We start from the raw sequence: 21,432 nt of genomic DNA on the forward strand, positions 1-21,432 counted from the left end.
CGAATTATAATAAAGAAAATGTAATAATAAGTGCGACATTTGGTCACGTTTTTCTATGACGTCACAGGTTGCTTTTTCATACTTTCATAGTAATTTCGTGTTTTGACGTTTAGTAAAAGGTAACTCATTTGACTAGTTGGAAACTACCCTATTTTAGACAATATTAGTTTGGTAAGGTAACATGTAAATAGGTACTTATCTACTAACCACTACTACTACGAGTTGTCACTTGAGAGCTGCCCACCCCTAAAGAGATCACGAGCGTAAGTATATATAAGTATGTAGAACAACCACGGCCGTCGATGAGTAATTTGTCGGTGATTTAAATTTCTATATCTACTGTTGTTTCCGCCCACATTGCAGAACAATGCGAGTACTCGATAATAATTAGGCCTGCCTTCAAACTCGCGTCAACGTTCAAAATAATAACCTTATCAAAATAATCATTAATATTTAAGTTCGTTATTCAAACCTAGTACCTACTACTTTTTCTTCTTGCGTACGAAATTCCAATCTAAGCAGAATAGACCTACTTACTATGAAATTTCGTTTCTTTTACGCATACAATTACTTATTTTTTTGCACCTTGTACATACATACGTAGGTATCACTAACTAAATGCTCCGCTCAATCTCAACTCTCTAGGTAGGTATGATTAGTGATTAGAACCTCAACGAATATTCTACGGTAAAATCATTTGACATAACAATAAAAACTTACCAAGCTTGTTGCATTCATTTCTATTCGGGCATAACATTCCTACATCCATATTGATAACACAAAGATGGAATTTAAGTCGAAAAGGCTGGTACTTTGCTATCGAAATAATTTTGAAAAGCTATGTAGATTCTGTTTACAAAAGCTGTTACAAAGTTCTTAAGTACTTTCCCTTCTCCATAGGTTATTTGACGAAGAATTCATGAGTTATGTATTTTCGATGACATGATAATTATGACCAAGGAGAACTGTATGACTGTAATAGGCATGTCATCGTAACATCTGTCGATTTCAAAGAGCAACACGCGAAAGGAGTAGACATACGCAGGCATTCCCCTCTGCGAATCTATATCTCCCCCGAGACAGGTTTTTCTATAAAAACTAGTTGCAGTCGGCCTGCGCGCTAGACTGAAACGATGTCCTTGAAAAATGCCCAATTGTACTGTTTTTGTCGCAAAAAAGGATCGGACTCGTGAAATTTACAAAAAGAAGGCGTTGACTTCACATTTTACTAATTTTATATCACATTAGTATTTGCATACGGATTTGTTGCTCTATGGTCGATTTATCATGGTTACGTTGTTAAGGAGTAAGTATGTAAAATCATTCTGTTCATAAAGAATCGTTTCCACCAGACATGTGTCGACGTCAGTATTGGGGCGTCTGTCGCGCGATGTCTGATCAACTCCAGCGACCCTGATATCAGGGATATTAATGAGCCGCCACAGGCCCCGGACACGGCTCATGTGACAACTACATACTTACCGAGACCAACGAATTACGTGTCATCCGAGGTACGGATCATCTTACTTTCGGATCAGCCTTTAATGTCCTAACCAACTGATCCCTATCACAGTGATTTTTGTGATATGTCCCCACCGGGATTCGAACCCGAATCGTGAGCCCATCGCTCAACCACTGAACCACAGAGGTCCGATAACTCCCGATGCCTGGGGACCCATGTCCCTCGACAAATGTCGCCTACGATGCTTAACTCGCTTTCTCCCACGGTAGACAGGAGAGGTTTGATCTTAAGGTTTTTAGAGCAATGTGTTGGTATAGTAGTAGTTAGAACATGAAAAATAAAATTGCCATGTTGGTATCAAAAATCGGATTTATATTTCCGTTTAGCTGTATAGGTTTAAAGTCAGTAACAATTTGCCAGGTTACAGAGTTGGCCGCACAGCCGGTATCAAGCATGTAACATGTACTTTTTATAACAATGATACATTTTTTTCAGACCTAGTAACCTAAATCTTATACAGTCTACCTACAGATATACAAGTAAAGCTAAATTATCTACAATCATCAATAAATTATATACAGATAACAATACAGCAGGTTATATACAAGTGTTTTTTGAATAGACTTATCTGTAACCTGAAAATGTTTGATTTTTCCTACATTCAGGGCAGTACCATTTGCCTTTAGGCGGTACCATAATACCGACGCACTCGAAGTGGAACCATTCGATGGGACACCCCTCGGCGTCGCACGCGATCATCTCCGACACTTCGTCGTAAGGGCACCGGCAGTAGCAGTACACACTCTCGCCCTCCCGCGCCTGCCGGACTGCAGGGCGTTGGAATGGGTACGGTAAACTGGACGTGCCGGAGTTCAGATAGCTCGGCGGTGGTATTGGTACAGGAGCTTGCACGCTTCCAGGCTGGTAAATTTCCAATCCTCCTTCATCACTCGAATCTGAATCACTTGACTCCATCGATTCAGAATTCATAAGGATTTTTGGAGGTTCCGGATCCGGAATTGGTGCAGTTAATCTAATTGATTCAGAATAATTATATAACCTCTGTGACGGAAGAATAGTCGATGGTATTTCCTTTTTAGCTTTATGCGTCCCAGGAGACGGCAAATCCTCTTTCCTCCATTCCAGTTTTGGAGGTTGCTGAGGCTTCAAAGCTGTTGTTACAGTTGGAGTATGTGGAGTGTCTTCGTCACTCGAGTAGCCATAAAACTTATTCGGTACTCGTCTTCTTTTCGAAGCACGCTTGTTTTCACTACTAATAGTAGAGGGAGTAGTAGCATATGTGGTTACCGGTGTAACTGGAGCAGGTTCTGGTATATGTACTGTATTTGATTGTAGAGATATTGTTATTTTATTTGGTACCAAAGGCTGCTGTGGTGTGTGATGTGGTGGTGCCTCTAGTTCTGGTTTAGCTATAACTTCTTTAGGAATGTTTATTTTTATAGGTGCATGTCTTTTAGACTTAGACTTTTTCTTCTTTTTATTTTTCTTTTTACTACTAGACGATTTTTCTTTATGTTCATTCTCTTCTTTAGGCCCTTTTTCGGTTAGAGGCGTCATAGGTCTACTAGCCTCTCCAGAAATGGACCCGCCATCTGACGGCGCCACGGACGCAAGAAGCATCAATTGATTTCGTTTCTCTGCGTACATTTTATTGGCTAGTTTTTGTGGGTGCTTATCATAAAACTCTTCATCCGTTTCACTTTCATCAGTTTCCAAATCTGTTTCTGCAATTGGAGGCTCTACTTTCTCAGGAATTAATATAGGTGTTTCAGAAGCACCTGTCACATCAACGTCACTTAATCGTCTGTTTGTAATTTTTTTCTTCTGTTGCTTCATTTTTTTCTTTTCATTTCCAGATTCATCTGAGGAATCTGAATCAGAAGAACTCGATGACGAAGATCCACTGCTCGATGAACAACTGCAGTTTGAACCACAGGAACAGCTTGAGTCACTGTCGCTACTACTGCTACTTGAAGATGACAGCCCATCATGCCTTTTTCTAGGCGACTTTTTGCTTTTCTTTTTATCTAAATTAAAGATATCATCATCGCCATTTAGATCAGTAGGAATTATACAATAGTCGTGATCAGATTCACACACGTGCTTCCTTATAGGAACCAATGGGGGAGTTTTTTCTTTTGGTTTCTCAACTTTTTCCTGATACTTTTTGAAATTATCCCATATCTCAAGTACTTTTTGTTCATTGGGCTTTTCGTCTTCTGGTAATTCTTCTATTTTAGTGTCCTCTGTTTTATTTAGAGGGGTATTCACATCTTCATTTTTCACTGTATCTGGTTTTATATCAGATTCTGTAGTGGGCTTTGCCTCTTCTGTCGGTTTTTCATCTGGATCATCTTCCTTCTTGAGTGGAAGTGGTGGCTTTTCGCTATCAGATTCGTCACTGCTATCGCTCTCTGATAAATTCAGTTCTGGTAGATTCACATCTAGCAATAGTGCATCTTTGTCTTTTAGCTTCTTTTTCTTAGACTTTTTCGATAACTGATCAGTTCCAGCCTCAGTTTTTACCTCTGTTCCCTCCTGTGGCTTTTCATTATCATCAACCAAATCTATAACAGGAATAGGTTCTTTAGGTATTTCCATTGGCAAATCATTAACGGCTAGTGGCTTCTCTTCGCTTAGATCTTCAATCACCATTTTCTTTTTATGAATTTCTACATGTTTTGAAAGAAGTTTTTTAGAAACAAACTTTAAAGTGCAGTCCTCTTCTGTACATGCATGGGGAAACTCTTCTGAATGAAACCGTTTATGCACTTTCAAGCAAACTGCTTTTGTGAATTGTAAACTGCACTCGTCGCAAACAAAGACAGCAGGAGGTGTGCAGAAGTGGTAAACATGCGGCCATTTCTTTTGCAGACATCTTTTGCACTGTACACTTTGTGTACCATGTTTCCAAAATAAGTGATTAGTAATATCAGGTTTATTTCTATAAGCAATACCACAACGATAGCAGAGATGGTGGAGTTTGTGTTTCCAAACGTGATTGGAGAGTCGTGCTTGATTAAGACAAAATTCCAGACATACATCACATGTATGGTGTATTTTTCGAAGATGTACCATAAGTCTAAATGATGAGGGTATAGTGTCTATGTTGCACAAACAGCATCTAAACTTAATTTCGTACTCAGAATCATATGCTCCAGGGCATAAATGGCATAATAACTCACTATAACTATAAAAATTAGATTTACACATAACACACAATAATATAGTTTTCTGATGCATTTTGCGATTATGTAAATAGAGATCTTTGTGAACAGCAGTTTTGAAGTAACATTGAAAACATTCAAAGAGATGATCATACGGCACTTCTTCACTTTTAACTTCACTGTCGTAAGATTCCAGATTCATGTAGACTGAGCTCAGTTCTTCAGCACCAGCCTTAACTTTAGCAGTGATTGTCTCTGGCATGAGTTCTTCTGCAGTGATGCTATCCACAGTAGCAGAGAAGCGATGTTCAGCCACCATATGGAGTGCAAGTTGCTCACAGTTAACTGCAATTTTTCGAGCATGATTGCAGTAAATACAACTATATACAGTAGATGTCAAAAACACTTTCAACAAATCTTTCAGTGGGTATTTATCCAAGGGTTTATCTAACGTGAGCTCAGTTACTGGCAACTCCTCAGCCACGGGACCTTCTTCTGCTGTTGTATCAACTTTAATATCGTCTTCCATTGGTTCAGTCTTCAGTTCTGTTTTAGGTTCTATGATTTCATCTGTAATTTGTACTTTATCATCAATTGTGGGTGTGGTTTCTTCCTTAGCTTCTTCTGTTGGTGGTGCAGTGGGTTGTGGTTCTAGTGACAATTCTTTAACATTTCTATCTGGTTCTTCTATAGTAACATTATTTTCATCTACAGTAAGTTTATCACTAACATCACTGTCTGATGAATAATCACTGGACGAATCCTTATCCAAAAGTTCTTTAGGAACTCTCACTGTTAACTTTGGTACCCTGTTTAATGAATTGTCTTCTTCAATTTTATTATCATATATTGTTGATTTGATCATGTTTTCAGGTCTATTTTCTGGTGTTTTGGGAAGAGCCTCCAAATTATTATTTAACAGAGTTCTAAGAGTACTGTCTTGGCTATTGTCTCTAGAATACAAGGTGGTCTCTTGATTATTTTCAAATATTGTAGTTTTCACAAATGAATTGTCAGCTTTATCACATATCGTCATTTTGATAGTAGGGGTTCTGGGCAGAGTTGACTGCTCAGATTTTTCCTTTTCATATCGTTTTGGGGGTCTCCTGACCCTTGTGGGTGGCTTATACGCATTTTGCTGGCCTACAGTAGGATCTACTGTAGAATTTATAATAACAGGCGATTTGGCATTATTTAAGCTAAGTTTCAATTTTATACCACCCTCAACTGGTGGACATACAGGTACTTCAGGTGTGACAGGACCCAAATTCTCAGGAGCCAGGTCTACATTGTTTGGAGATTCATTGCCATCAGAATGTTCTAAACTCTCATCACCGTTTGGAAGTTGGTTGTTATGGAGTTCTGGGATAGGTTCAGTATGTTGTACAGGACTCTCTGAAGATTGTAACATTGAATTCTCCTTCTCCATACCACAGCTTATATTATTTAATGCATCTTTGTTGGTTATTGTAGAGTTTTCTGAATTAATACTTGTATCACTGCTTCCAAGTTCACTTTCACTCAAGTCTATTGGTGCTTTCTGTGATTGTGATATTATGTCAGATTTCACTTCACTAATTTCTTTCTTATCACTAATAGCTTTTAATGGTTCTTTTACAATGTTTGTAGGACCGTTTATTAATAGTTCATTACTAATTTTATTTTGTTTGACACTAGTTGATTTCACTGCATTTTTACTGACAAGTACAGGCACAGGTCTTGGTATAACATTATTACAGTCATGATTGGAAAAGTCATCCTGTTCACTGCATATTTCGTCACACACACAACACATCAGGTACAAAGTCCCGCTATATACACTGAAGAAATCTTCTTTACTGTCATAGTTGAATTCTTTTACATTGTGTTTATTGGTCAGATGTGATGATAATTTTTCAGCTTTGGAAAACATTCCCAAACAAAACAAACATATGTGCCTGTTGTGGACCTCCCGCATATGCAAGAAGAGGTTCCAGTTCTCATAGTATGTGCCACAAGCTGAACACAGGTAGACTTTACGAGTCACTCTCGATGGGCCCCCAGAATTGGTGTCTGTACTAGGTGCTGCTTCAGGACTCAGAGCAGGTTCTTTTGCTTGTGCCCGACACACCAGTTGATGCTCCTTCAGCATTGCAAGGGTTTTAAATGACATAGAACAGCACTTACGGCACTTAAACTTTACCATTGGCTGTAGACCTAGATTTTGGGCATATTCCTTCAACTGGGGTCCCTTTTCAGCCTTACCCTTCTGGAACTGTAGCAATTGGCTTTTAGGCACAAGACGTGGTACAGGTTTGTCCCGCTCATTGTCCATACTATTCTCTGCTTGTGATGAAACATTGTGAAATCTACTTCGATCTACTCGTTTTGGGATGAGTTTTGGTACTCTAGGTACTGCAGACGTACTTGTTTCACTAGACTTGGTCACAAATGATTTCTTTTTTTTACTTGCAACATAGTACTGGGGACTGTTATCAACAAATGGCCTCTTGCCAAGATGTATTCGCAAGGGATTGATCCGTTTTCTAACTTTGTCGTCCTGTGTAGCGTCGGGCGTAGATCTGTACTGGTCGTAAGGCTCCGCGGGCGGACTCGGTTGCTCACCAGCGATGTCGTGCCCATTTGCCGTCAATCTCGCGGGTTGTTGATTGTATAAGTTTGCCAATGAAGTAGATATAGTTTTCTCGTCTTTCGTCTTGGCAATATTACCATCTTCCATAGTTTTCTGCAAAAATAAAAACACGTGCTTGTGTGACTGCTGAGAAACAAAAGACATTCAAACAAGCGGAAATCGAAATCATTTGAAAAATCACCACGATAACAATGTTATTATCAACTTTACCTCTGGAATCGTACGTCCAGTACGAGTGTAACAATACAGATTCGTTTCCATGCATCCGTTTGGATAGGGCGCTTCTTACATCAGGCTCACTGTGAGGCAGCCGCGGGCTGGTCATTCCCGTAAAATGGCGTCACTTCGCAGAGCGAGGAATCGTGATATCAAAATCCTTGTAGTTGGTTTTTATCACTTATATCATTAAACACACACATTTTACACGTTTTATACCATATGAATAATCACAAACAATTCAAATTACTCTCGTCGTAATGTTTATTTCTATACACATTATCGAAAATCGCAGCGCGTTACGAGAAGCTATTCATGAACCATAAACAACATTTTTACTTTTTAATTTTTACTTTTTTCAAGAATTTGCGTAGGATAAAAACACGTGGTTTTTACCATAGACATTTTTTTTTTATAAATGAAATAATTTTAAAATATTGTTTTAAATTAATTACAAACACATTTTACAACGATATTATAAATCTCTGTCTTTTGTTAAACTTTATAGACATTACTAGTAAAACACTGATGCGAGCCGTTTAACGTTTAAAATAATAGACAATATCCTCCTCCTTTCCTGACCTGACCGTATTCGGCCACAGCGACTCGACAACCGACAACTAATGAAAGCGTCGTTCGTGTGCTCTCAAGTGACTGACATATCCGACCTTAGCATTAAATGTACGACCGCATTCAATTAAAATAATAGAAAATATAAAGAAGGCTATTCATGCTCTTGCAAAAGTTTTGATACATACCGGACCGGCAAAATGACTGGTGACCGGTATTGCCAACAATGTCATCCATGGCTTGTATTTGGTAATAGCAAGGACCATAATAGAGTTTGGTTGAGTACTCGCACGTTGAATGAATATTTATTTACCAATTATTTACTATGAATCAGTATTTATTATTAGCCTATTTTCTTATTTATTTCATTATCCTTATTATGTGCGTGTATCCAAATAAAATGCTAGTTTTTTTTTTGTACTCTTCACACTTGTCAAATACGTCAAAGCGGGCTTTTTAGCGGGAAACGGGAACGGGACAGTTGCTTTCTTCATTGATAATCTAAATAATTAATACGACGTGGTGTTTTGTGGTTAATGATCGCATTAAGTTAGTCGGAAGACATTCGCGAGTGTTATTACATTGGAGTATTCAATAAACAAAGTGTATCTGCCTATTTTCGCTTCGTGCTAGGAAGCCGCTTCATAGCTCAAAAGTTTATGCGGACTTTTGAGTTAATTCGTTTGGGGTTCGGAGTAGGAGTCTACTCCGAGGGTGGGGGCTTAGGTGTCATCATCATCATTCATCACCTTTCACCATTTCATTAATCATCAAGAAAAAAAAAATACGTCAGACATGCTGTATGGGCATAGTTCCTTTGCCTTACCCTTCGGGGAAAACCAAACAAAAAAAAAAAATACGTCAAAGCACAGACTAGTAAGAGATACTACGTATCAGACGAACATCTCTAGTACTAACGTTTTGTTTGTTTGGTTTTAATGATACATGACAGTTAGTTTTTTTTAATAATCGAATTTTAGTTGGCAAAGGACTACGCGTCATGCGGCATAGTGTACAGGAGTGGGACGTTCAAAAGAAAAGGTCTTGTAATTGGAATCGGTATTATTCTACAGATTTTAATTCGACTTTGAAACAAGTAAGTACTAATTTCAAAGTCCCAGATAAACGTAAAATCTGTAGAAAATAATACCGAACCCAGAAACAAGACCTAATGCCCTCTTTTTTTAAGTTAGGGCTTGGTTCGTCGGGTTAAAAACATGTGAGAGATTATTCATTAAATTATTTATTTTTTAATTTTATACAATATTTTTTACGTAATGCAAGAAATTGTTTTTACATCGGAGGCACACACTTCTTTAGATTTAGACGGGATAAATCCATGCCCTTTAAAATGCGATTTACATACAAAGAGATTCAAAAGTTCACTTCTTGGTGTATCTTTTAAATTAATTTCGTTTTCGAGACACTTCCGCCACTTATTGAGTCTTTTCCCGGTGCATGGAAAATGATGCAATGAAAACAGCGCCTTGTCACGAATTTTTGCAAACACAGCACTCGCGATACATTTTCGAAAGAAAATACATGCGAAAAGATTCACTGGGCTTTGTATTACAAGATAAAGTGGAGAAGATAAGCACAAATACACTTCACTCGATCACACAGTTTGTCATCTGTGTCGGCCATCTTTGACAGTACACCGGTAAAGATGGCCGATAAAGATGGCTGTCACCGCTAACCAATCACAGGCCAGCTCAATTTGTCATACATCGTTAAAAAATATGGCGCCTATCGACAACATTCGTTCTACGCAGATTTCACGGCGTGCGTCAAAGCGCTTTCGCGAACGAAGAGAAGGGTGTCGTTTTAGTTTTTATAATTTTGTTTAGTGCAATTTCTTTCTTTAGGTTTGTTATGTAGACAATGCTGATACAAGATGATGTCTGATCAGTTCAGGAAGGTAGAACCCTATTCTCCGAAGTCCTCGCCCCGAGGTGCGAGGTCACCAGTGGTGTCTCGTCAGGACTCCTCGGGAACTCTGAAGACCACCATCTCGCTGGGCAAGAACCCGTCCATAGTGCATAGTGGACCATTCTATTTAATGAAAGAGCCGCCAGGTAAACAAACACTTTATTTTAAACCCATTTTCAAATACTAACGCCACTTCCAACTGCAGTACATACATACTTACCTACTGAAGTTTGTATTTTTTGTTTTTGCGCCTTACCTTTTACCGTGTCCTTGTTTATTTTTGCAGCGGAATGTGAGTTGACCGGCGCTACGAATTTAATGGCATACTATGGACTTGAGCACTCTTACAGTAAATTTAATGGCAAAAAACTTAAGGAGTCGCTGTCGTCGTTTCTGCCGAACTTACCGGGCATCATGGATGGTCCGGGGCAGGAAGACAACAGCACTCTCGGGTCGGTGATAGCCAAGAGGCCCATTGGTGGTAAAGAACTGCTGCCACTGACCAGTGCTCAGCTGGCAGGGTTCCGGTTGCACCCAGGGCCCCTGCCCGAACAGTATCGCTACGTCAGCGCCACTCCACCCAAAAGACATAAGAGTAAACATAAGAAACATAAGCACACAGATGGAGCACCTTCTGGACAAGATACCCCTCTGCAAGGTATATTGATTTTAAACTTTCATTGACCTAGTCTAGAAAGAGCAATGGATTTGGATGGATTTTCAAAACTTTCTTTTCTTAAACTATTTTCATAGCTTTGGAGATAAATAAACACTGTCTTTTTAACATTTGTAAGTACTTAATAATCTTGTTATTTCCCAGACTCATCAAACCCAGACACCTACGAAAAGAAACACAAAAAGCAGAAACGGCATGATGACGATAAGGAGCGCAAGAAACGGAAAAAGGAGAAGAAAAGAAAAAAGCAAAAGCACAGTCCTGAACACGGTGGACTCACCCCCAGCCAGCATCCCATACCTTAGAATCTAGATCTGTTACGCTGATGGATACTCCTACTGAAATATTTGCATTACATCTAAGTCAGGTATGTCTAAGAAAAAATCTATTCAGGCTTGTTTAGTCAATTTCCATGAGATGAGCACCAAAAAAACTTTTAAAAAAGGAAGTATGGACTGATATCAAAATCTTGCCTGGATTCAATCCTTGGCAAGCAGAGGTCACCAATCAAGTCAGTCAGAACATTTATTCAAGATTAATTCAGTTTTCCAAAGCCCAAAACATGAATATCGGAAATTACGCTATATGGATTAATTGGTGTGTAAAATTCCGTAATTCATTTTTGATATAATTGTAATATAAATTATAATGTATACATAAATAAATTTTGCAAACGAGTTTGTTCTATCAATGAGCAATAATATGTTCATTAACTAACTTGTTTTCTTTTTAATAATTGTTAAGTCAGAATATAAGCTAATTTACAGTAATTTGTTTATGAATACAATTTTGTAATCTTGTTAAAATTAAAACACAAGCAATTAATTGATTAGGTATGATAATGATTTCATTAGGCATAAATCTTGGGAATACTTAGTTAATGACTTGCTAATCTCATTCATTACTTAATTTCAGTTGGAGTGTTCTGATTAAGTATAAGGCTGAATGGTATTGAGTTCAAAGAGAATCCAGAAAAAAGTAATATTAAAAAATAAAATGATTTCTGTTAGTTTGTTGAAACAATTTAAGCACATAAAAATGCTATTTTTGTTTCTAAACACTCTTTGGGCTCGACATATTCAAACGTAATAATTTAAGTATTACATTTAGAAGTAAGGGTTACAATATTGTTTAGTTTTCATTATTCACTTCATATTATTCTGCACCACTCTAATGTGGGGATAAGATAATATATCTACCTATATTATGTGTGCAACATAAAAGTTATGAACAATAGGCACATTTGGCAAAAGCCCTTCATGTCCTCCAAACTTGATTCAATATGATATATCAGCATAGATTTACTACTACCGTAGATTGAACATCAGCGCTCAAAAAGTGGCACGCAAAGTTACTGTTAACATAGCGACGTTGACAGTACTTTACCTCAGTGCGCGATTAGGCGCCGAACTGGCAACACGGGGAAGTGCGTGGTAAAAACTTGCAAAATAGAAGCTCAAAGCGAAAAAAGAACGATCGAACATCATATTTCTAATAAGTAATGACATTGTGCATGTTATCATAGTTTTAATTTTCGCAGTAAAATCCACCAAAATTATGATTTAATTTTAAAATACACTAAAACATGTAATCCGAGTCGCAGTATAACCCGACAGCGATACAAAACACCGCCCGCTTACATACGTAATAACACGATGCGTACTTTCTTAATTTGATACGATTTTATTGATTGTATATACCACTATGTACGAATATATAACTAAACAAGCGCCAAGTTTCGCCGCATTTTTGTGTCAAGCGCTGTATCTACGGTAGTGGTAAATCAGTGTATATCATCTACTATTTACTCGAACACCTGTGTAAATAAGTTTAGATAAGTAGGTAATCTATAGGAATTCGGTTCTAGAGTTATGTAACAAACTACATAATTGAGGCTATCAGTGGAGGTGGGCTCGTAAGACCGTGCTACGCGAACGCGAGACGTACTTCATTGCCGCGCAGCATCGTCTAGCAGCGCAATATTGCTCCACTGGGCAACATAACATGTTGCCGTGAGATCTTTAGGCATTGACGTATGTATAACATAATTATGTTACTTCTTTGTCTTTAGGGTTGAACTATATTTGAACGTATCGCAGTTTCTTAGGTTTGTATCCTTTTCTGTCACCCAGAACAGTCATTTGCTAGAGCGAGATAAAGAGCTGGATCGCACTCTCACCGCCTCGATAAATCTGCCTGCGGTTGCATTATCTCACTCTGGTTCTGGGTGTCAGAAAAAGATAGAAGCATAGGTGTGACAGCTCAACCCAAGCGTTCACAAAAGGTTAAAAGATGCATGATATTTAAGGCGACTGTCGTTTCTGTGTATGGGATTACGTCATCGAATTGTACAAAAATGGCGGGAAAAATGGCGTAACATGGACCGGATAACCATTATGCTCTATACTTATTGCAGAGCGATAACCATCATCTCCCTAGCGTTACTCCGTTTTCACAGGGTCCGCTTACCTACCCTAAAAATTGACAGGCTCGATTTTTATAGAAGCGACTGCCTGTCTGACCTTCCAACCCGCGAAGGGAAAACTAGCCCAACACAGGTTAGGTCACAATACAAGTTAGCTCACACACCTCCAAAACGCATAAACACTTGTTTATGCGGCTACTAATGAGGTGTAAAAAGGGGCATTTACAACTTAAATCTACATACCACGTTTACAGATGAATACGATTGTAAAATAATATCATACTTACTAAAACTTATAATTCCTATTACGGTTGGTAGAAGCATAAATCTTCACACGACGATTCTGAAGCGACATTTGGTATCTTGTAAGATAGATATAAATTGTAATAACATGCATATTATAGTAGTTTTCAACACGTTTGTATTTATGTACGTCTAATGTTACCGAAATTAATCAGCAATTTTTGTGGGTAAATGTATCTCATGAAACTTTTGTAAATATGTACCTCTTATCCCTCTTCATACCCAATAAATACCATAAAATGATTTTCAAGTTTCATTTCTGAAGAAGGCGAATAGCGAAGGCTGTTGATAGGCCTGGCAGAGGAAGACTTAGAAGGGCGTACATACATTGACTAAATTGGAGATGTTCTTAGAAGAGGTTTAGTACGATCTACTCTGAATCGGCGTCTGTATATGTAAGTATTGATGAATGGAGGAAGCACGAGAAGCGTGTCAGGATCGAAGCAAATAGAATTCCACAGTCTCTGCTTACCCCGGTGGGAAATAGGCGTGAGTTTATGTATGTATGTATCTTTTGAATAATGAGTTCAATAAAACAACACTGTTTTCCGGAGCGAAATTTATTCAAAGTATCCAAATTTATACATTTATTAAGTCAGTTTCGCTTTTATAAAAGAGAGGTTGGTCATTCCTAGTTAAAAAACAAAATAAATTAGTAATGCAGCACCAAAATACATACATCGTACTTACATTGACATTCCTACTTAACTTACGCTGACTTTAGTATACACGTAGAAGTCTGCACAGAACGGCCTATGGATACAAGTCATGAACGAGTACTTTTTATTACGAAGCGATTACAATGTTGTTAAGGATAATCAGAAAGATTTTCTAGTTAGTTCTTATTAGACTTTAATACAACTTAAATATGTCGAGTGGTGGCGATTGGTGCCGATTCAAGCAACCATCAACTTAATTTTAACCTATATTGACAGGACTAAAACTAGCTCCATCTCTTTCATGCACTTATTGTGAGTAAAGGACGGCGCTAGTTTAAGAGCTGTCAAAGTCAAATTAAGTTTATGTCCGCCCGAACAGACCAATTTCCAACTTTACACGTTACACGACTTTTGCATTATTATTGTTTTATTTCATGTAGCAACACCATCCATAGGCCGTAACACTCGTCTACTCCACACGTTACCGCAAGGGAAGAGGCAACACATTGATATCGAACCAAGTGACTTGCAATTTTTATTGTAAACGAATTGTAAGCAACTCTAGATAGATAAGTTACTTGAATCAGCAGATACATTCATTATATACGAGTAGAATACCCGCACACTACCGATTGCAGGGTCGTCTAGCTGACTGTTTATTGTATCAAATATGTCTCCTATTAGCTTAACTACCGACACGCTATGATGGCCGTTTTGACATAGTAAAGTACAGCAATTCGCATTCGCTCCATCAATATAGTTATAAATTAATAAGAAACTTGTAGAACACAATAAAATCCAGCTATTTGTTCCTTTAACATATACAATAAAAGGGTATTTGACTGGGTCGAAGATAAATTATGAAATGCTAATCTAGAAATAGAAGCTAGTCTGACATAATCAAAAATAAATCACATATTTATTGTGACTTATTTTCGAATTTTCTTTCAAATCAAATCAAATCAAATATACTTTATGTATTAAGTAACAATAAGAACGACTTTTGACTGCTTTTATTAATGACGTCACAGCACATTATTTCCACAAAATCCATAGAATTTTTTTGTTTTGACGTTTCGTAAAAAGTATCTCATTTGACTAAGTTGTCCAATAGCCTATTGATGAGCAGGACAACTGTCAAAACGGCCATCATAACGTGCAACTAGTTTAGGTATAAGGTTTTTGCATACGACTGTATTTAAGCAACCAATAACCAGTCAGCTACACAGCACGCCCGTTACATCTACGTACATAACGCTAAACATTGAATTATTGTAATCTAATACGTTTTGGTGCGCCATGGCACTAGAAGAGCTTGACTACGACAACTATACAGACAGGACTCGCCATAAGAACTTTACAAGTCACTGTACAACATAATACGTAACACATTTAGCTAAACTTATATAGCGTAGCATGATTAGTGACATATCTCTCATCTCTTTCACTCTAGGCAACGTGATATATCTCCGTCCTGTCATTCTGATCATGCAACGTTAAACAGAGTATTACTTTATACAGAGCGTCTCGCACACAGGTATAAAGTGAAATGGACAAAGCATGTTTGTGTAAAACAAGTATTGTTTCAGTAATTATTAACGCAACGTCGCTTAACTTCAATAAGTATTTATTAGCTACGGCTCACAGAGGATTCCTATTTCAAATAAAAGAGTATTAAGTGCTCTTCAATGGGGGACTTTTCAAGCTACGTTCACCAAAAACAATATAGATGGTTGTTCAGTTTAAACGTGATAATTACCTATTTTCTCATTACTCGGGGTACATAATTATTGCAAAATACAATGTAATGGGCAGAAGAATATATAAAAATAATTGTTGCTTGATATTTGGATCACATTATGTATAGAATTACGTTGCTACTAATAATAATGTGTGGAAGATGTAATTGTGGCTGGGTGTAATAATAAGGGTCATCTTTGAAAGACGCATATGTCCGTTATCCATGAAATTATAAGATAAGGCTAAACGAAGAAAACCTGTACAGCTCCATCTATGTTGATTTTGAGAAACGTACTCTGGAAAGTTCCTTATAGTTCCTGATGCATCACCCATTTACTCTATATCTATGGTCATGAAAATACACTGAACTTCTGCGATACAGCGATCCTTCTTACGTTTATCTGAGAACATTTTAGACTAGTGTATTTCATTACTCTGCCTGTAATTAATTACTAATGTATGCAACTGCATGTGTTCAATTTAATAACAACATTATTTCGGTACTAAAAAAGAAAGTCCAATTACAATATAAAGATTATAAAATATAATTTGAAATTAAGTTAGTAAAAGTATTATGGTAACTTTGCGTAACGTAATCTCAAAGGTAATAACTGATAGATTTATTTATAAACGTAATTTCACAAATCTACTTATTCATCCAATAAAAATATATCAAAATTATAAGTGACACGTGAATTTTGATACTTGTAAAAAGTTATTGCAGAATTTCAAACGATATGTATGACTTAACAAGATGAACTAAGTACCCACGCCTAACCGAGCTTTCTGTTAGACCAAAGTGATAGGTGGTGAGCCATATCGCCTTAGTATATGTATGGAACACGAAAAACCATAGAGCAACCGGCCTCCGAACGCAAGTAGTCATTAGATGCACATGCCCATTTGGGCTTATACTTTGACAGAGATACTCTGAATGGGCACTCCCTTCCTGCTTACGCGGAAGTCCGTATTTCTCTAAGCGAAAAACAGTCAATTTACGCCCATAATCGCTAGCGGGGTGGGCAGAATCTAGCAATATTATTATCTGTAGAAATTGATCGTTGATACGTGAATAATTAAAATCCAAATGTCACTTACAATAAATAAAAATGATATTCATAATGGACGATTCATGTAATTATCACATTAATGCGGATACAATTTTGAGCAATTACTTAATACAAGCCCTAAATATAAGTAACGGTTGCATTCATTACAAGAACATCACACGAACCGAACCACATCAGTTTCATTTTATTTTTTCAATTAAAACACGCCCTATATTCCCGTTGGGCTAGTCAGAGGAGTCAGAGGTACATCCATCGCAAGATGAACTAAGTTCCCACGCTTTACTGAGCTTTCTGTTAGACCAACGTGATAGGCGGTGAATATCGGCGAATCAAAAATTGGCGTAAAAGCTAAATAAGTAAAATGCAGATAAAATGTTTTTAAAACTCGTAACTCGACAGTCGTCCTAACATCCCAAAGTTAATGTAATAACATACAATTTGTGATACCAATGGCAAGTAAGAATAAAGTTATCACTATGTAAATAATTAGTAAAAGCGAAACGAAGTCGGCAAGCTAAACCAATGTCTATAAAAAATCTATACACAAATTATGAACATAATCCTAGTATTTATAAGAGTAACAAATAAATAATCATTTATTAATTAAACATAATATTAATTATACACATTATTTATAAATTTTACAGAATTATTCGTTATGTCCAAGGATTTACAGTTAAAATTATAAGAGCTGTTATACAAATTGTGGCCCCGATATGTTTTGGGCACATTTCTTAACATTTTTCAGTGTTATTCCTAGTAGAGACCTTACACCCTTTATCACCTCAACTGAGGACGGGTCGAGGAAGAGTCGAGTGAACATCTTAGAATACGGGTGTTAGTCTCCAATTGAGGACTGATGACAGAATGTTATAGAAGCATTCAGGCTAATATCTTACGAAACTTCACTATCAAATCAAAAGGGCAAGTATAACTTGATTCACTTTGAAAAATTGAAATGCAATATTTTCCTACTGACTGTAAAATGCAATTTGAGTAACCAAATTATACTTGGCTGAATACTTAAAATGCCGTTGCAATAAATGTTACATAAAAGCCGGTCGTTAGTAACCATCAGTACGCTGTTTCCGAACACACATGCCATACACACGCTCTACTTAAAAACTGTATGAATTTATTAATTTAATGCATAATTTTAGTGAATAGACAATCAGTCGAACATTGACTTTTACACTACGTCATAAAATTCATAATACTTATCGCTCCCTCCCTGTTACACCAAACCGTTCCAATTGACGATTATCAAAAGCTGTTACAATAAATAATAAAAAGATTTGGCTAAAAGGACTCGTATCCAGGCCATATAAACACTATAAAAAAAAGTAATGTCAAAATTGACAGGCGTTCGTAAATTCGCTGTTGAATACTTTATTAATCTAATTGATAAATTCGTTGCAAATTTTTCAGAATTTGATCGATATTACTTTTGTACTGCTTTTGAGGATCGTCATGTAGCATTCTGTTTACAATACGTTTGTAATCAATCGCTGCGTGTGACGTCACGACTGGAGAGAACAGTGCTGCCACCTAGCAGATAAGATAGCGTTCGATGACGTCACAATGTTTTCTATGCCGTTAGCGAATGTCTACTAGACAACGACCTAGAGCTTCAATACGCGTCGGGTTTTCATTCGGCAACCGGATCCGGGATCCGACTATTATGTTGAATAAGGCTCTCGGATCCGGCTCATCATCCGTTGGCGTTTATCCCGTTTTTATTCAGAGTCCGTTTACCTAACCTGAGGATATTAACAGACCACAAGCCTAATCGTGTAACTATCGTGTTTCTGTCACAATGAAACTCCTTGATTTTGATTGGTTGACAATGTCAAATTCTAGCCAATTACAGGACAGGATTTCTATCTGTCAAGACAGAAACTGACTTACACTAGCACCGCCAGATGAAAAAATCTCACATTTCTGCCAATTCCGGCAACGACCAACTAAATTTTAACTTAATTTGGCAGGAGTAAACTAGCTCTATCTCTTTCCTGCGCTTATTGTAAGTGAAGGATGGCAATACTTCAATACCCGGCAAACTACAATCAGGTTAAGTTTGTGTCCGTCCGGATTGGCACCAATGCATTGCTGTTCTAGATCAATTGTCTATGAATGGTGTTACGTTAAGCGGCGACATAGAATTAGGAATAATACTACGTATGGAACGGCCACTCTCCGCTCCCCACCAGCGGCTGAGCTCGGTTTACCTCACCCCTCGGTCTTACTTTAGTCTTCAATCGCTTCAGACGTCACACACACAGATGCGCGTTATCGTATACGTCAATGTGTAGTGTCTGTGTAAAGCGAGGTGTTTTGTATGAAGTGTCCGGGGTGTGACGTAAGGCCAATAATCAGTTGTCTATGGATGTTGAAGTTAAGCGGCGGTGTAGGCGTCGGCCGATCATTGTCACAGGTCCTTGAGCAGCGCGGACTTGGCGTTCTTCAGCTTGTCCAGCCGTTTGGTGAGGTGGCTGTTCTCCGTCTCTAGTTCCTCCACTCGGTTGAGAGCCTCGCGCGCCTGCAAACAGCAACAATTCATGTTAAAAATAAAAAGGAATATCGTCCCCCTTATAGTGAAAACTCACTTCCTGACGTGATTTTCTTCAACAAAACCTCATTCGCTATTAATTAATTTCATTCCAGGTAAACAACGAGCTTAGCACCGTAAGCACGCGACTCTTTCTCGCCGCGACAAAGATCGTCTGTCTCTTTCTGTGCAGTACTGTGAGAGAGTGACGGGTGACGTATGTCGAGGCGAGAAAGAGTCGCGCGCTTACGGTGCTAAGCCTGCAGGTGGTTTCATTTCTGTCACCTGATTGTCCAAAAGTAAGATGATCCGCGCTTCGGAAGGTACGTTAAGCCGTTGGTCCCGGTTATTACTTACTGATCGTTACGTAGTTGTTACATAAGTCATGTCAGCGGCCTAATGGCGACTCAATAATAACCCTGACACCAGGGTTGATGAGGTTGGTAACCTCACAACCCATACGATAGAAGAAGATTTCGGATAAAAATTAAAATCTCAATTTTTACGTGTGTTGAAGCTAGCGTGTCTATTGCGAGGTTTTGTTGACAAGAATCAGATCCGAATGTGACTTTTCAAATAGTGGTTTTCACTATAATATTTAGTGGTGCCGATTTCGGCAGACAAAACTTAAATGTAGTGTGACAGCTATAAAAATAGAGTTGTCCTTTACTTACGATGAGTGCCAGACAGAGATAAAGCTAGTTCTAGAACTGTCAAACTAAATTTAAATTGAATTGATGTCTACAGGAATCAGCATCATTATTACTTTATTTTTAAAGAAAAAAGGAGTAACGAGTTAATTGTATTTTTTTTAATTAAAAATGGTAGATTAGAAGAGATTTTAGTTACAAAGGTCGTAACATATAAACAAAATTTTAAAATGACTTTCTTATACAGGGTGCATTTTTAATATTTGCAGTTAAAATTATAATGTCTTATATATATATAACACCTCGCCGGTGTAACGGTGTCATTATTCGTCAATCATAACAATATAAATTAAGAAGCATGCACCCTGTATAACATGCAAGTACATGCTTTAAAAATTGAAATTATTTTGCTTATTTACATATACTACATAAATAACATTTACTTAGATCTTGACAATTACTCCACATTCATCAATCGTTTCATACACGCGCGCCAGTCCGGAATAGATCGTGCTAAACCTTCTTTAAAGACATCCCTGAATTTGGTCAATGTATGTCCTTCTAGGTCTTCTGCCAGCCCTACCAACAACCTTCGCCTTATATACCTCTTTCGTAATCCTATTATGCTTCACCCGTTCCATGTGTCCAAACCATTTTATCTAAACTTTTCCTTCTCAATCTTTGTTCGGTGTAGAGCACCAAACACGCAATCGCGGTAATTTTATTTAATAATATTTTATAATAAATATTTTATAATTTAGTGCATTTTTCAGTATAGGCGCGACCGGGTGCATCCTAAACATTTATTCTACTTTAGTAAACATACAATGGCCCCGATTCCCGCAGACACCTCCTAATTTTACTTAAAGTTATACCTGACATTTTCTTATTCTCCGAAAAGGAAAGAGACGGATGATTGACAGTCGTAAATTTTAGGAAGATTGAGTAAATGAATGAATAACCCCGGCGAATCAGAAAGGCATCTCGTTGGTATGCAAACCGTTTGACGTGTACTGTCAACTTAATTCTGTCGGGTTACTGGCCGACATTTTTAGACGATTGTTTTGCAATTCTGCTTAAAATTGACGTGTGTTCCATGAATTTTATGCCTGTCGATTACCCGTCCCTTTCTTTTTCAGCGGATGAGAAAATGACAGGTATAACTTAAAATAAAATTAGATGACGTCTGCAGGAATTAGCACCATTATCTCCAGAACTGTTTTTTAATATCAAACACTCACTGACAATCCTCACTAATGAGCTAACTGAAATAATCTTAATCAATACACCATCTTTCACACCACATCTCTCCATTGTGACTGTTTCTTACTTTATCGCAAAAAAAAACTTATTTACAGTTGAAA

General features: G+C 37.6%; 3 protein-coding genes across 7 annotated transcripts in view; 1 reads left to right on the forward strand and 2 right to left on the reverse strand.

Moving 5' to 3' along the window:
- Positions 1–1,813: 1,813 nt before the first annotated feature.
- On the reverse strand, positions 1,814–7,823 carry LOC126367293 (uncharacterized). Its single transcript, XM_050010739.1, has 2 exons — positions 7,493–7,823; positions 1,814–7,375 (listed from the first exon to the last, which is right to left on the reverse strand). Exons 1-2 carry the CDS (start codon positions 7,541–7,543, stop codon positions 2,087–2,089), a joined length of 5,340 nt encoding a protein of 1,779 aa, XP_049866696.1. The 5' UTR covers positions 7,544–7,823; the 3' UTR covers positions 1,814–2,086.
- A 2,036-nt stretch (positions 7,824–9,859) lies between these two features.
- On the forward strand, positions 9,860–13,644 carry LOC126367378 (mediator of RNA polymerase II transcription subunit 19). The gene is made up of 3 exons (XM_050010883.1): positions 9,860–10,143; positions 10,284–10,655; positions 10,818–13,644. The coding sequence occupies exons 1-3, from the start codon at positions 9,963–9,965 to the stop codon at positions 10,976–10,978; spliced, it is 714 nt and encodes a 237-aa protein (XP_049866840.1). The 5' UTR covers positions 9,860–9,962; the 3' UTR covers positions 10,979–13,644.
- Positions 13,645–13,943: 299 nt separating this feature from the next.
- The window catches only part of LOC126367333 (leucine-rich repeat flightless-interacting protein 2), a 53,792-nt gene continuing 46,303 nt past the window's right edge, over positions 13,944–21,432 (reverse strand). For all 5 annotated transcript variants that reach the window (XM_050010820.1, XM_050010821.1, XM_050010819.1 and 2 more), the window contains one exon: positions 13,944–19,409. In XM_050010820.1, the coding sequence (XP_049866777.1) occupies positions 19,299–19,409 (111 nt within the window). In that variant the 3' untranslated portion in view covers positions 13,944–19,298. The remainder of the gene's footprint in view (positions 19,410–21,432) is intronic.

The sequence above is a fragment of the Pectinophora gossypiella genome, chromosome 6, assembly GCF_024362695.1.
Source record: "Pectinophora gossypiella chromosome 6, ilPecGoss1.1, whole genome shotgun sequence".
NCBI classification, from domain to species: Eukaryota; Metazoa; Arthropoda; class Insecta; order Lepidoptera; family Gelechiidae; genus Pectinophora; species Pectinophora gossypiella.